General features: G+C 22.2%; 2 protein-coding genes across 2 annotated transcripts, besides 4 other annotated features; both read left to right on the top strand.

Moving 5' to 3' along the window:
* Nucleotides 1-393: 393 nt before the first annotated feature.
* PGAL8A_00378000 (surface-associated interspersed protein (SURFIN)) lies at nt 394-1,089 on the top strand (the record flags this gene model as incomplete). Its single annotated transcript, XM_028674694.1, has 1 exon — nt 394-1,089. One exon carries the CDS (start codon nt 394-396, stop codon nt 1,087-1,089), a length of 696 nt encoding a protein of 231 aa, XP_028531021.1.
* An 836-nt stretch (nt 1,090-1,925) lies between these two features.
* Nucleotides 1,926-8,178, top strand: PGAL8A_00377900 (surface-associated interspersed protein (SURFIN); the record flags this gene model as incomplete). Its single annotated transcript, XM_028674693.1, has 2 exons — nt 1,926-4,814; nt 4,921-8,178. 2 exons carry the CDS (start codon nt 1,926-1,928, stop codon nt 8,176-8,178), a joined length of 6,147 nt encoding a protein of 2,048 aa, XP_028531020.1.
* Nucleotides 8,179-11,408: 3,230 nt separating this feature from the next.
* Nucleotides 11,409-11,838: a repeat region.
* Nucleotides 11,839-12,151: 313 nt separating this feature from the next.
* Nucleotides 12,152-12,890: a repeat region.
* An 88-nt stretch (nt 12,891-12,978) lies between these two features.
* Nucleotides 12,979-13,499: a repeat region.
* Nucleotides 13,500-13,507: 8 nt separating this feature from the next.
* Nucleotides 13,508-14,541: a repeat region.
* The last annotated feature ends 2,635 nt before the right edge of the window (nt 14,542-17,176 follow it).

The following is a 17,176-nucleotide window of genomic DNA, read 5'->3' as shown; positions in this document are numbered from 1 at the left end:
ATCTTATACTATATGAAATGCCAATTTCAAATATAAACAAATTTATAATATAGTTATCACATAAGTACATGTATTGTCATTTCTATGTAGAAATTATAACAATTTATCAACGTAATTCAAGTGTATAATGATGCTCAAAAATAACAAAAATATCTATATTCAATTTTTTGGTCAAATTAAATTATTTTTCTTCCTTAATTGGATTAACAAACATTTTTTTAACGTTTGATAAATTTAAAGTATAAAATACATACATACACATTACTTTTTGATTATCTTAAAATTTATACATTTATGTATAATTCACATAAAATTTTCTTTTATTTAATAAATCAATTTTTGGATACTACTGCAAAATATTTTGAGAAAGGCTTTTATGATGATATTATAATCATGAGAAAAAAATCAATCTTAAAGAAAGCAAGATATTTATCACAAGCAGAAGAAACTTCCTGTATAGTAGATAAACAATATAGTGAAACAAAAGAAAATGAAGATAGCTCCTCTAGTGAAAAAAGTAAACTCAATACAGAAATTAGAACATTTGATGAAGATACTAATAATGAACTTTATTTTTATCTTGATGACGAAGAAATTAATAATGCTACAGAAAAATGTCAAAAGTCATCCACATATATAAATTGGAGAGGAATGGACTTTGTTAATTTAGTATTAAATGAAGAAACAGATCATAATATCTCAAATCTTGTTAATTGTTGGAATAAAAAACAAAGATCTTTCGAGAAAAAAATACAGGATAAAACAACTTCAACATGCACTTTGAAACATTTTGATTATTGTGCTGTTTTGAAAAAAAATGATAACTGCACCAGTCCCTATAAAGATAGTGATATACCTGGGTTAATATCATTAACGTATAATCAACTCAGTGAGGAGCAATATGAATCAAATAAAACTAAAATTATTTATGATAGACTTACTAAGTTTACTAATATTACTAGTGATATATCTAATTACTATTATAAAGTATATGAAGCTAATAAAAGTCAACTTAATTGTGGAAAGTGGAGTATGTATATACATAAGAGAGGAAAACAATTTGTAAATATGGTGTACTATGAGTTTTAATTAAGCCTCTCATAGGTTGGTGTTAAGGGTAGCAAAAATTAAGAATATTCTTTTTTTTATTCAAATTATATATATNTCTTTATTCAAAATACAAAAATTAAATAATCATATCATTATTTGAAACTTACATTCATAATCATATGATTATATAAAAAATTTAAGAAAACACTGAAAAAACACTTAAAATAATTTCTTTTTTTTATACTAATTTTTTTTTCAATTATAATTTCATAACATAATATGATATTTTACTATATGAATTATTTTATTTTTTTTTTTCTTATTTTTAATTTTATAAATTAATCTTTTGTTTTATTAATTATATTTTTTTCTTGTTATTTGAAAACTAATGACATTATTATTACATGAATATAAAAATTTAATAATTAACACAAAAAGCAAACAAGAAATTCCCTTTATCCTAAATTAATATCATATTCTATATAAAATACCAATTTCAAATATAAACAAATTTATAATATAGTTATCACATAAGTACAAGTATTGTCATTTATATGTAGAAATTATAACAATTTCCTAATGTAATTCAAGTGTATAATGATGCTCAAAAATAACAAATATATCTATATTTAATTTTTTGGACAAATTAAATTATTTTTCTTCCTTAATTGTATTAACGAATATTTTTTTTACGTTTCATAAATTTAAAGTATAAAATACATACATATACATATACATATACATAACTTTTTGGTTTTGTTGAAATTTATGAATTTATCTATAATTCACATATAAATTTCTTTTTTTTAATTAATCAATTTTTGAATATTACTGCAAAATATTTTGAGAAAGGCTTTTATGATGATATTATAATCATGAGAAAAAAATCAATCTTAAAGAAAGCAAGATATTTATCACAAGCAGAAGAAACTTCCTGTATATCAGATAGACAAAATAGTGAAACAAACGTAAATGGAGATAACTCCTCTAGTGAAAAAGGTAATCTCAATACAGAAATTAAAACATTTGTGGAAGATACTAATAATGAACTTTATTTTTATCTTGATGATAATGAAATTAAGAATACTACAGAAAAATGTCAAAAGTCATCCACATATATAAATTGGAGAGGAATGGACTTTGTTAATTTAGTATTAAATGAAGAAACAGATCATAATATCTCAAATCTTGTTAATTGTTGGAATAAAAAACAAAGATCTTTCGAGAAAAAAATACAGGATAAAACAACTTCAACATGCACTTTGAAACATTTTGATTATTGTGCTGTTTTGAAAAAAAATGATAACTGCACCAGTCCCTATAAAGATAGTGATATACCTGGGTTAATATCATTAACGTATAATCAACTCAGTGAGGAGCAATATGAATCAAATAAAACTAAAATTATTTATGATAGACTTACTAAGTTTACTAATATTACTAGTGATATATCTAATTACTATTATAAAGTATATGAAGCTAATAAAAGTCAACTTAATTGTGGAAAGTGGAGTATGTATATACATAAGAGAGGAAAACAATTTGTAAATATGGTGTACTATGAGTTTTACTTGGAAGAATCTTTTAGAGAAGATTCTACTAAGAATTGGAATACTTATAGTAATAATTTGCAAAGTAGTATATTAAGGGACACAGGTAATCGATGTAATATGACATCACTAATTTATCAAATTAAAGAGCGACAAAATTCAACTGATCCATATGGTTTAGCTTGGATTACTCCAGAAAGCGATCAAAATACACCTAATGAAACTTTATCTAATACAACTACATTACCAGATAACTTAGAACCTACAATGGAAACTTCTAGTACACCACATGTTAGTATTGGTGTAGATCCATTATATGATGAGGCAAAAGCTAATATTGGCGGTTTTAGTGATTCTATAAAGGATCCCATAAATGCTATAGCATCACCGGATGATAAAGATAAAGATTCAATAGCTGAAAAAGCTGCAAGAGCTGCAGTTACTGCTTCTCTAAAAGATCCACCACAATCCAATTCTTTAACTCCAAATCATACAATACATTCTAATACTAATACTATATTTGACACAATCTCACCTTCACCTTCCCCTGAGATTGTAATATCTCCTACAACTAAAATATTACCTTCAGATTCTACTATAAGTAGTGGCAAACCTACAGTTACATCTTTACCTGAAGAAATATCTTCTACAAATATAACTGCATCTTCTACTACTATAGTTGAGTCATTTACAAATAATATTACACCTTCTAGTACTATCACTACGCCTCCTACAACTGCATCTTTACCTCCTGAAACTTCAACTTCTCTAGATAATACATTTACAGTTGACAATGAGCCTTCTATAAATAAAATGACATCTCCTATAACTGCTTTCTCTTCTAAGATTATACCTTCACATTCAACTATAACTACAACTTCTACAAATGAATTTAAAACGCCATTACATTCATCTACTCCCACAATTAGCTCTTCATTAAATGAATATGCATCTTCTTCAATATCTAATATCGCAGGTACTTCAATTGATACTGAATTACATACAAATGTTATTACACCTTCTAAAACATACACTTCACATCCTGAAACTTCATCTTTACCTTCTTCTGAAACTGCTGTAAATAAAATTATATCTACAAATGGCAATACATCTTTAACAAATGACTCTGAATCTCCTACAATTAAACCTTTACCTTCTCCCGAGGTTGAACCTTCTCTTAGAACTATAACTGGAACTCCTACAGATAGCTCTACACCTCCACTAACTTCATCTACTCCTATGATCACCACTTTGCCTTCCACAAGTAATTCTATATCTCCAACAGATAACACAGAACATCCGACATCTACAATGGACTATGCTATAAATGGTCAAATATCTTCATCAATATTTAACGCTACAGATTCTTTAACTAATACTGAATCTTCTGCGAGCAATACTACATATTCTGCAGCTACATCTTCTTTTTTCCCTGAAATTAAACCTTCTGCAACTACATCATCAACTTCCTCTGAAACTATATCTCCTATTAATCACGATTCTCCCACAGATGATATTAATACTTCTACAATTAATTATGAATCCATAAATAGTCCTGAAGCTTCTACAACAACACCTCAATCCTCTATCCCTGATGTTGTGTATCCTACAACTGTAACGGAATCTTTTAATGATAAGTCTATCCTTCCTACTACTGTTGTTACTCATGTAACTGCAACTTCACCTTTAACAAATAGTTCTACACATATTTCGACAAATACCATTGATAATTCTATTACTACCATTCAACCATTTACAAATGGAATTGCATCTTCTACAACTGACGATACATCTCCTGCAATTCACACTACTCCTGCATTTAACACTACATCTCCTACTTCTGGTATTATATCTCCAACTCCACTTTCGTATTATCCTGAAAAAACACCTATTCTCACAACTACGACTGCTTTTTTTCCTATAACAAATAGCAATTTACCTTCAAATCAGACAGATACTATCCAAGTGCAGAACCAACAAAATACACATGCCCCTTTTATACAGGCTCAACAACAATTACTTGAAAATAATACTGGATATGCTTCAGGAAGTCCAAATGCGACTCTTTCAAATAATTTTTTGACACCAACCCCATCAAATGAGCCTACCAATGTTGTACCTACAGTTAAACCTACAGGTAATTTATTAATACCAATGGTTTCAGGAGGTATATTTATTTTAGGAATTATTTTTCTTTTAGTTCTTCTTTGTAAAGTAAGATAAAATTAACATTTAAAAATAAAAAAACTTATATATTTAAAATCATAATTATATTAATTAAGAATTTTTATAATTTTTTATTTTTTAATTTGAATTATAGTATACTCCCATTGTATCTTGGATTCGTAATAGGAAGTCAAAAAAAAAAAAAGCAAGAAAAAAGATTAAGAAAATAACAAGGGAACCGTTGCTAATGGATACTAATAACACAAAGAATGAACCAATAAATAATGAAAATTATTCGTTCCTACACCATGAAAAAGAAATACCACTATGTGATATGGGTTTGAAAAATCGAAAAGATTTGAAGTATAAACAAGAAAAGAAATCCAAGGCACATAAAGGTATGTATATGAAAAATGAAAAAGATTTGAAGTATAAACAAGTGAAGAAATCCAAAGCACATAAAGGTGTGTATATGCAAAATGAAAAAGATTTGAAGTATGAACAAATAAAGAAATCCAAAGTGCATGAAGGAACGTATATGGAAAAAGAAAAAGATTTGAAGTATGAACAAATGAAGAAATCCAAAGTGCATAAAGGAATTTATATGGAAAATGAAAAAGATTTGAAGTATGAACAAATAAAGAAATCCAAAGCGCATGAAGGAATGCATATAGAAAATGAAACAGATTTGAAGTATGAACAAATAAAGAAATCCAAAGCGCACGAAGGAATGCATATAGAAAATGAAACAGATTTGAATTATGAACAAATGAAAAAATCCAAAGCACATAAAGGAATGTATATGGAAAATGAAAATAAATGCATTCGTGAAATTGTAGACGTATCAAATAAGCATGAAAATGAATTAATATTGGGAGAAAACTTATATGAAGATAATCCTAGAAATGAAATCGAAGAAAATGAATTGAATGTAAATAAATCTAGAAATAAAATCAAAGAAGAAAAATTGAATAAAAATATATTAGGAAAAAATACAGTTAATGTAGAGTATATTATGGAAAATACATTAAATGAGGAAGAAACAAATGAAATAAATGTAATAAAAGAAAAATATGAATGTGAAGATGAAATGAAAAATTTAGAAAATAAAAGATCAATTAATGATGAAGTACGTAGTTGGAATACATGGATAAATGTACATATGATAGCATTACTAGAGTGTAAAAAAGAAGAATGGAAATTGAATAAAAATGAATTTTTTAAAATTTGCTTAGAAGAGCTCAAGAAAGACGAAAAAAATACATATTTAAAAGAAGAGGGCAATAATTTAGCAAAGAAAGGAGAAGAAGAAAATATTACAGTTATGATAGAAAAAAATAGCAGTATTCTAGAGAAATGGAAAAAAGAAGAATGGTTCATTAATTTGAAAAAAGAATGGAAGAGAGAAGAAGAAAAGCATTTAAAATATTTAGAAGAACCAGAGATTGAGAATGTAACAGTAGAAGAAATAAGTAATCTAATGTTAGAAGAAAAAAAGAAAGTATGGAAGAAGTGGATAGAAAGACAAAGAAAACATTCACATATATACAAAAAACAGAATTGGTTTGAAAAATTGTTAGAAGAATATGAAAATGAAGAAATTCATAAAAATATAAAGGAAGAAAAAATTGAAAAAATAAATGCAGAAAAACTAGAGAAAGAAAGAAATAATGGAATAGATAAATCTGAAATGAAGAAAAATTTGGAACAAAAAATATTGATAGATATTCTCATGATGGTATTAGAGGAATGTATTAATGAAGAATGGGAAAAAGAAGAAGAAGAATTTATTAAAACAAACATACAAGAAATGAGAACACATGAAAATTTGGACGAAGAAGCAAACATATTAGATAAAATAGGAAAAGAAGGAAGTTGGAGTTCAATATTAGAGAAAAAAAAAGAAGAAATAAAAAAATGGAAAAAAGAAAAATGGTTTGTAGAGTTAATGTTGGATTGGAAAAAGAATGAACAGAAATATTTAGAAGAACTAAATAAAACGGTGTTTGAAAAAAAAAATGAAGAAAGAATAGCAAATATTACTTTAGAAAGGAAAAACATTTTATGGAAAAAACATTGGGAATATATTATTAAAAAATGGAAAAAGGATTATAACAATGAAGAGTGGATTACAAAGTTAGTTGATGAATATGAAAATAAAGGGAAAGAATATAAAAATGAAATTTATAAAAATAGCATAGACATAAAAAGAGAAAATGGAGAAACCAGGAAAAATTGTGAATCAATAATAGAGATTAATAAAAATACAGAAGAAAAAATGCGAAAACATGTAAGGAATCAACCAGAAGGATTTAACAAAAATATTAATTCTATAGACAGAAAAAAATTAAAATGGAAGGCTATAATAGAAATATATATGATAATATTGCAGGAATATAGAAAAGAGGAGTGGTCTATGAATAGAGGAAATTTTTTAGAAATTTGTTTAGAAGAATTTTTAAAGGAAGAAAAAGAAGAATATCTAAAAATAATAGAAAATGATTTAGCAGTGATGAGAGAAGGGGATGAAAACAACAGTACAATAATGATAGAGAAACAAAAACTTCTATGGAAAAAATGGGTAAAAAGAAATAAAAGCATGTTAAAGAAATGGAAAGACGAAGAATGGTTTATTATGTTGAAGAAAGAATGGGAAAATTCACAAGAAAAATATGAAGAAGCAACAAAAGAATCAAAAATGGTAGAAATAGAAGTAGGAAAAAATCCTATGTTAGAGAAACAAAAAATAATATGGAAGCGATGGATAAAAAAACAAAGAATGTGGTTTATAGAAAACAGTGAAGAGAAATGGTTTAATGATTTGTTAGACATATATGAAAAAGAAATGGAAAGTGAGGAAGGGATAACTAAAAGAGATGTAAAAAAAGTAAAGGAATTTCAAGAAAACATAAAGAAATTTGATCAAGAAAGAAATAATGAAGCAGACAAATGTATAAAGAAGAAAGCATTGATACAAAAAGTTTTCATAGAAATACATATGATGGTATTAATAGAATGTAAAAAGGCAGAATGGGAAAAGGAAAAAGAGAATTTTTTTAAAACAATTATAAAAGAGTCTGAAATACAAGAAAATCTAGGTGAAGAAGCAAATGTATTAGAAAAGGTAGGGAGAGGAAGAAGTTGGACTTCTACCTTAGAGAAAAAAAAAGAGGAAATAAAAAAATGGAAAAAGGAAAAATGGTTTTTAGAGTTAATGTTAGAAATGAAAAATAAAGAAAAAAGATATATTAAGGAAATAAATAAAGAAATGTTAGTAAAAAAGAATGAAGGTACAATTAAAAATCCGATGTTAGAAAGGCAAAAAATTATATGGAAAAAACACTGGGATGATATTCATAAAAAGTGGATAGAAAAAGGTAATAAAGAATGGTTCGAAGCACTATTTTATTAATAAAAGAATGAAGGGAATAAAAAAAGTAATATTTATAAATAAAGCATAAGAAAGAAAAATATGCGAATAGAAAAAATATTAGAGATTATCAATAAATATAATTATTGATCTTTTTGCATATTCATTATGAAATAAATTTAACTATTACTACATTTTTAATTATTAATTTATTAATTGTCCATTCAATGATTTGGTTATAATATAGATTTATTAATTTCCTGTTTAATAAATTTTTAGTATTAAGTGGGCAAATTAATGAAAAGCATTTAGAGACATCTGTACTTGTTTTATTTAGAATAAAATAAGTTATTACATAAGTTATTCATTTCTTTTAATATTATATTTTAATTCTATTATTTATTATTTAAATTAATTTATTCAATACAAAATAAATGTAACGTTTAATATTGCATTTTTTAATCTTTCATGCAAAATAAAAAAAATTCACATCACGTCAAGAAAAAAAATAATTATTATATTTTTTTTTAAGATGGTATTTTTTTTTTTTTTTGTATTAAAAGAAAAAAAAATAATAAAACTATCGTCATTTTTTTTTTATTAAAATTTCCCAAATTTCCATAACCACGAATTACAAAAAAAAATAATATATTTCTTTTTTATAATTCTAAAAACACAGAAAAAATAAAATAAATACATCTGTTTTTTTTAATGTAATAACTTCTTAATTCTTATTTCAGTAAGATTGTGATTTATTAATTGGCTATTCAAAGTCTTATGTAGTGCTTTAAATAGTCAAGTAAGTAAAAAGCATGTATAACAATCTCTATTTATTATTTTTATTATAAAATTAGTTTATATAGATAATTATATAACAATTATATAAAAATAAATTTTTAATAAATTTAAAATGTTTATTATAAAGTTTATATTTTTTAATACTCTTCTTAATAGTTTTTCACATAAAACTAATAAAAATTGCCATATTAACTAATCTGAAAAAAAAAAATTATAAAAAGAATTATCTTTTTTTTTTTTTAAAATAAAAAAGCACACATAATATTTTTTTATAAATTTGTTACTAATATTATCCATTTTATACAAACATAAATCTACTGCATTTCAGGAGGTATTCCTTTAATTACAAAATATTTTGTATTTTCATATTATACATGTAAAAGTTAATATGAGTATTTTCATGTGAATATCTCTGTAGATACCTCATAATTATCTTACATGTATCAGCAGTACTCTAAAATGAACCTCTTTATTCTGTAAGTTACTAAAAAATAAGTCAAGTCATTTATTGATCATTTTACTAGTATTGAACAAACAAATTAATAAAATATATATAGATAAAACTATGTTTGTTTTACTTATAATAAAAAAAGACATTGAAAAAAATTTTTATTTTTGCTAATTAATGTCAAATATGAATCACAATAGTTAATTATTATTTAATTTATATAATACCTTATAAAATGTAATTTTTAACATTACATTTTAAATCTTTTACAGAATAAAAAATTAATCTTCAAAACGTCAAAATAAATAAAAAGTATTATTTTTTTTTTTAGAATTTATTTTTTATGTCATTGACTTATGAGTTACCCGTTCATTCACTTTGTTAGTATTGAGTAAAAAAAATAATAAAGAGAATGTAAGCAGAACTTATTTTATTTTTATTAAAATAAAAATGCTCAGGAAATTATTTTATTCTTTTAATTAATATTAAATATTAATTACATTATATAAATGTCATTTTAGTTAATTTAAGCAATAGTTCATCTGTACCATATTTAGAGTTGCATTTTTAATATTTCATAAGGAAAATTATACTTTATATTGTTATTATTCTAATTAAAAGAAAAAAACAATTTTTTTTCAAAAAAAAATAAAATTATCATAAAAAAAAATATTTTTTTTTCTTTTTAAACTAGTGTCACCTACAAAAAAAAAAAAATATTATAAATATATCTACATTTTTTTTTTGTGTACTTTTAGAGCGAGTATTTTTTTTTTTTAACGTATATATTTTTCGTTCACTTATTTTTTCAGTTTACACATTTGTGTTTGCATATTTTCCTCCAATTTTATCTCGCACAATTAAAAATTCTTTACCTTATTTTATTTATTTATATAATTTTCAATGTCAGAAGATGGTATTATTCATATATAATCCACCTTATAAAAAATAATTATATTATTTAATTTTATTTTCAAGGACATATTTTATAATCTCTGGCCTTTTTTTAATATCTTCATGTTTTTTACAGTTTCCATTATCATTCAACCAATATATTATTGTAATACTTTTTTTATAAATGTCAAAATAGTTTTCAGGTTTTAATTCATTTATAGGTTATTGTTTTTTATTATTCTTTTCAGTTATATATAATAAAATACTTGATTGAGTTCCGTATATTCATTAGTTCTATTACCTAATAGCTTAATTTAAAAAAATTGAATGAGTGTTTTTTCCTCTACAGTTGTTCTCTAAGTAATATTATCAACCTTTTTCCAATAATATTTAAATAAATATAATAAATGAATATATTTCTATTAGTGCATGTTATGACTTTAGGAAAATGTGAAAATATAAATACGTAGAGTAAAATAAATACATACAGAAAACACATGTAAACTAAAAAAGAATACTTGCATTAAAAGTAATTACATTAAAAAAAAAATACTGCCTCTAAAAATACATGCACTACATAAAAAGAAAAAATATAGGTATATTTTATTATATGTTTTTTTTGTTTTCACATAAAATAATATATATATTTTTTTTTCTTTGATTGTACTTACAATAATAAAAGAATATATATATATATATTGTTCATTTTGTGTGATGTTCATATAAAAAAAAAGTAATTTTTATCATAGTGATTTTATTTTTTCTTTAAAAAAAGATTGACTTAAAGAGAAAATATTTTATTTTTTATGGAATAATGTTAATGTGAAATGTTTCTTTCTACGAAATACTAAAAATTCCATGCTAAATATTATATATATATTGTATTTTTTAAATTAGCTAAAATAATGACTAATGTAATTAATATTAATTTTTAATTAATAAATGTGCACAATTTGCTTAATATTTTATTTTAATTAAAAAAAAAAGTGGGACATTCTATGCATGCCCTTTATTAATTTTTTTGTAAAATACTAGTAAAGTTGATGAATGCACGATTTGTAAATCAACATATAAGAAAATATAACATGAGCTATAGGAAAAGCCCTATATTTTTCTTTGGTTAGAATGGATTATTGTTTTATTAACTGGATGTTCGGTGACTTTGCTAGAGTACTGAAAAAACAAATTAATAAAGAGCATGTAGAGTTGACTCTACAGTTTTCATGTATTTATATATATTTTTAAATGCTTTGAACGAGTAATTCTTAATTATGTAATCTTCTTCTTTCAGAATTCTTTAATTTCAATAGGAATTTATTTACTTTAATAAAAATCTTCGTTTTTATTAAAAATTTATATCCTTATTGAATATTAAATATTGAATATTGATTATTAATTAAATATATGTTACTTATTTCTTTGTTATGAGTTATGTTCAACAATTTATATATATTGCTGTTGAATTAACAAACATAAACAATTAGTAAAAATGCAAATTAATTATATGAACACTAATTACGTGGAAATTTTATTGTCATATGTATAAAATTTTCTCTCACAAATTCAAAATATACATATTATGCAAATTAAACTCTTTTATGTAAATATTATTATCTTTTTAAGATCCCATTTTTATTTGTACTAAACATTACTCTCGATTTTTATTTTGCCAATTTTCTCTCTCCATTCAATCATTTAAAAAAAAATAAATATATTTTTTTATTTTTACGTATCTCCATTTTTCGAAAGAAAAATATCTCAAAAAAAAAATTAAATTTTTTTTTTTTTTTTCTCGTGTGCACAACCAACTATGTATTCTTCATATAGCTAGTCCTTTTTATTACCAATAAGGTTAATGAAGCCTTTTATTAACCAATAGTAGAATAATGTGAAACATTTAGTTATCGTTGAAAATAGTCTAAGACTTTAATTATAATTTAATATAAGGGTATTATAAGAATGAATTCAATTGATACAGGAAAATTATATGCATAAAAATGTAGAGTGATAGAATTTAATCTATAATTTTAACATATTAAAGGAGTTCAAAATGGTTTACCTAATTGGATTCCTAGATCTATCAAAGATGAAATTGATTTTTTTAATTGCATGGGTTTATATTATTATAAACCTCAAAGAGTATACGAAGATTTATATATTATGCAATCTTGTGAAGAAATTGCAAATATTTCAAGATAAAACAAAATTGACATACTATGAAATGTGTTATGGAAAGACAATTTTCTAACTATAGTACAGTAATATTGTGCATATTAGAAAAATATAGGAATCATATAATGTATTAATTTCACGGTTGTAAATTTTCGGGACATTGTGTAGTAAATAAAATATTAAAGAAGGTACAAAAACACTTTTCGTGCTCTAATATTAGTAAACATATAGAACAATGAGATAGAAATTGTTTGATTTGTTATGCAAGCTCAATAGAAAATTTAAACATAATAACAACTATGCTTTATATAAATATAAAGCATTTGACATAGTTTCATTAGATATCAAAGGACCCAAAATATGGGGATCTGTGAGATGCTTTATGCAAGTAGAAATTGATCATTACTCATGTTTCATGGTGATAAATATAACTAGTAGAATAATCTTTAACAAAAGGCTTTATTAACCTTTTTGAAAATAAAAAGACTAGTTAAATGAAGAATACAAAGTTGGTCATACACACATAAAAAAAAAAAGAAATCTTTTGGAAAAAGATTTGTTACCAATAAATAAAAATAAAAAAAAAAAAAAGAAACTTTTTTTTTAGCAAGCAAATGAAATGTTTTTATGATGAATTTTGTAAAAGAAAATTTTACACATATAACCATAAAATTTTCATGTAATTAATATTTGTATAATTTTTGATATTTGTAAATAATTGCTTATGTCTGTTAATTCAACAGCAATATATATTAATTGCTTAATGTAACTCATATCAAAGAAATAAGTAATTTACATTTAATTAATAATCAATGTTCAATGAGCATTTAAATTTTTAATAAAAATAAGGATTCCTATTAAAGTAAAAAAATGCCTATTGAAATTAAAGAATGATGAATGAAGTAGATTACGTAATTAAGGATCACTCATTCAAAGCATTTAAAAATATATATAAATACATCAAAAACGTAGAGGCAACTCCATATGATCTTTATTAATTTGTTTGTTCAGTTCTCTAATAAAGTAACCAAAAATCCAGTTAATAAATCAATATCATAGAAGCACTATAACAAATCTTGGTTCATTTTATACGATTCAAGAATTTCATTAACATATTACTAAAAAATTACATATAAAGTTACATCATCAGAGCATATCATCCATAAGGAAATGGCATAAAAGAAAGCTCTCATAAAAGTTGAGACTATATAATTATAACTTTATATGAAGAAAAAGACTTACCTTTTAAAGAATTGGTATGTAATACACTATTAATATATAATAATATAACTCAAGGAGTAGGGGAAATACCATTATTTTCTGTATTTGTAATCGGCTGTATACGATATGTATAATAATAAAATACCATAAATTACTTTTGATGTGATACTCATTTATTTAATTGATTGATGGAAAAACATACATGAAGATATTAATGAAATTAAGAGAAAATCTATAATTGAGAATGAAGACATTAATGTTGGAGATATTATTTCTTATGAATTGTCAAAATAAAAAGAAATAAAATAAAAATTTACAGTAAAAATACACAATACAAACAATATTGGTTATTTCCACATAGAGTAACTAAACTCGAGAATAGAATCTTAAAAGATACTCCTATATATTATCAAGGTAAAGAAGTACAAAATTTATTAACAAAGACCAAACTATTGAGTAATAAAACTAGGCATTTTTATGAAATATAATTTGGAAATTTAATACAAATCTTTAACAAGAGTAAAAGAAAACTAAATTCTATGCATTCTTTAAAGCATAAGGAATATTTCTATATTTATTAACAAAATAGTATAACACCTTATGAAATTAGTAATGATGAGAACCAAAAAATTGGAGAAGTATAAAAATGAGTTGATGTAATAAAACAAGCTAAAGAGAACAAAATTTAAGTAATAACTGTTACTTTTCCTTGAGTATTGTAATATGATTAATAGAAGGTAATGTTAATCTGTTTTAGTGTAAAAAGTAATAACTACACGGAAAATAAATAGTAAACCATACATGTACTAGTTAAAAAAAAAATTGCTAATATTTTTTTTCTTTTTGTAATTTTAAAAATACTTAAAAAAATATATTTATTTTTTTTGAAAATGATTTGGTGGTAAAAAAAAATACAAGAATAGTTCACAAAATGTTTCTTGTAGTACATTTTATTTTAAATTTACATGAGAAAATTTTATATCAACAATAATAGAACTTTCATGTTTTGTAGTATTTATATAATTTATTTTGTATTTTGTTAATTATTTATATTTGTTAATTTTAGGGAAGTGGGTTTGCATTGCTAAATGTTACTAATTATAAAAAAATATATGTGATTAAAAATCAATAATTGAAAATAGTATTAAAATAAATAAGTTCATTCATTTAGTAGAGGCAACTCTACATGTTCTTTATTAATACGTTTGTTCAAAATTATAGCAAAGTTATCTAATAGGAAATTAATAAATCACCTACACAGTTTCAAAGAATAATCGAATATATTCTTATAAACTTAATTAGAGAAAACTGTGCAATTGTGTATATATACGATATCATCATTTAATCAAAAACTACATTTCAGCAATTTAAAGAAATTTTTTTTTTTTTTTTTTTTTTTTTTTTTTCTTAATTGTACAATAAAAAAATTAGACTACCTTTTAGAGTTATTTAATAATTTTAAAACTTCCCAAATATCAATTAAAAAACATATATATTTATATATATTTTTCTATATTGAAATTATTCAACAGTAGAGTATTTTTGCCTTGTTTTTAAACTTTTTTAAAAATAATATATACTTTGAAATTTATAAAACATTTATAAATTTACTAAATTCACAACACATATAACTTTTTACATGCACAAAAGTAGCTTTTTTTTTTTTTGATTTTTATTATATGAACTACGCAATAATCCTAATATTATATTTTTGTATATTATAATTCATTTATTTATTATTTTTCTTTAGACGAATAATTATCTATATCATTCAAATCACACATTAAATGAAATTTTTTTTATATTATTTTTTCAAATATAGAAAAAATATCCTAAAGATTAAATAAAAAATACATTAAGGAAATTTACGGGAATTTATATATATTTTTATATAATCCGTTTGCTTATTTATATGCTTAAATTTTAAAATAGTTTCGAAACTGAATCGTTTTAAGTTTCTTTCTTAATTTACTTTCTTTTTCCTTTTTTTTTTTTTTTTAATTTTCCATATAATTTTTTTTTTTTTTTTTTTTTTTTTTTTTTTTTTTTTTTTTTTTTTTTTTTTCTTTTTTTAATTACACAAATTTTTTAAAAAATGAAAAAAAAAAATGTATTTTGTTTTTGAATATATTTATAATTTTATATAAATATTAACTAACAAATTGTGCATTTCTTTTATTTCAAACAATATTTTATTGATCTAAAGCATCCATAAATTTTGTAATTTTAATTTTTTTTTTTAAAAAACAAAATTAATTTAATATATTTGGTTAGATTTTTCTATTAATCTTTTTTAGATAATTAAAAAAATATAGAAAAAAAAAAATATACCTATATTCTCTAAATGTTAATTTAAATTTTTTTTTTTTTTTTTTTTTTTTAATGACTCTAAAAATGAAACTGTTTCAGCTTTAAGTTCCGAATAATAAAAATATATCATTCTTAATATTTTAAAATAATACCAAAAAATTGTAGATTAAAAAAAAAAAAAAAAAAAAAAAATTTAAAAAAAAAAAAAAAAAATACTATTTTTTTAATAACATATTTAAAGTAAAAAATATTTTTTAAAAAAAGTTTTTTGACAAATTNNNNTATTTTTGCACTTGTTTTTGAGATATTTATTATATGTTGTATATGCATTATATATAAATCATACATATTTTTAAATAACTAAATGCATAATCAGAAATGCAACTTAATAAAAAAGGTATTTAAAACCAATAAAATTAGTGGACATTTTCATAAATATCTTTTTATTAATTTGTTTTTTAAAATATTTCATAAAAGTCTTTAAATGAATAGTTAATAAATGATGGTTAAAGTAATTCTTACAAAATATAAAATCAATATATACAACTATGTATACTCTCATTAATTTGTCCGTTAAATACTCTGCAAATTCCTTTAAACACAAAGTTAATAATTTAATTGGTAAAGATGTTACTTATTCACATAGATTAATAAACTAATTTATATAAAATTGTTATATTAAAAATCTAAAAAATTTAATAGAAATTAAATATTTTTATCATAAATTCTATACTTATATCCAAAAAGAGTATAATATTAAATTATAACCCAAAAAAAATATTAAAACAGAAAAAATAAATAATATAAAATTTAAATATAATAATAAATGCTAAATTTCAAAATAACTAAATTTCAATAGCATTAAGTTATAACTTATTTGAATTTTGTTGAAAAAAATGAAGTTAAAATAGAAACTAATTTTGACTCTTAGTTTTATTAAACAATGAAAATATTTTAAATAAAAATAAAGAATAAAACAAAAAACTACAATATTATAAAGATAGTCATTCACATCATATAATTAAAAATTTTGTAATACATAAGAAAAAATTTTTTTTATGTTCATTTTAACTTTTCAAATATTTGTAAAACTGAAATTAAAATTAATAAAAAAATTATTTTATTATAAATTTTTATTACTGCTAACAGAATTTAAAGAGCAAAATGTTGTATATTTTTAACAATTTTTTTTTTTTT

This window comes from Plasmodium gallinaceum (genome assembly GCF_900005855.1).
Source record: "Plasmodium gallinaceum strain 8A genome assembly, contig: PGAL8A_v1_106, whole genome shotgun sequence".
Lineage (NCBI taxonomy): Eukaryota > Apicomplexa > Aconoidasida > Haemosporida > Plasmodiidae > Plasmodium > Plasmodium gallinaceum.
The sequence above is the reverse complement of the archived record's forward strand: the minus strand, read 5'-3'. Positions and strand labels throughout refer to the sequence as shown.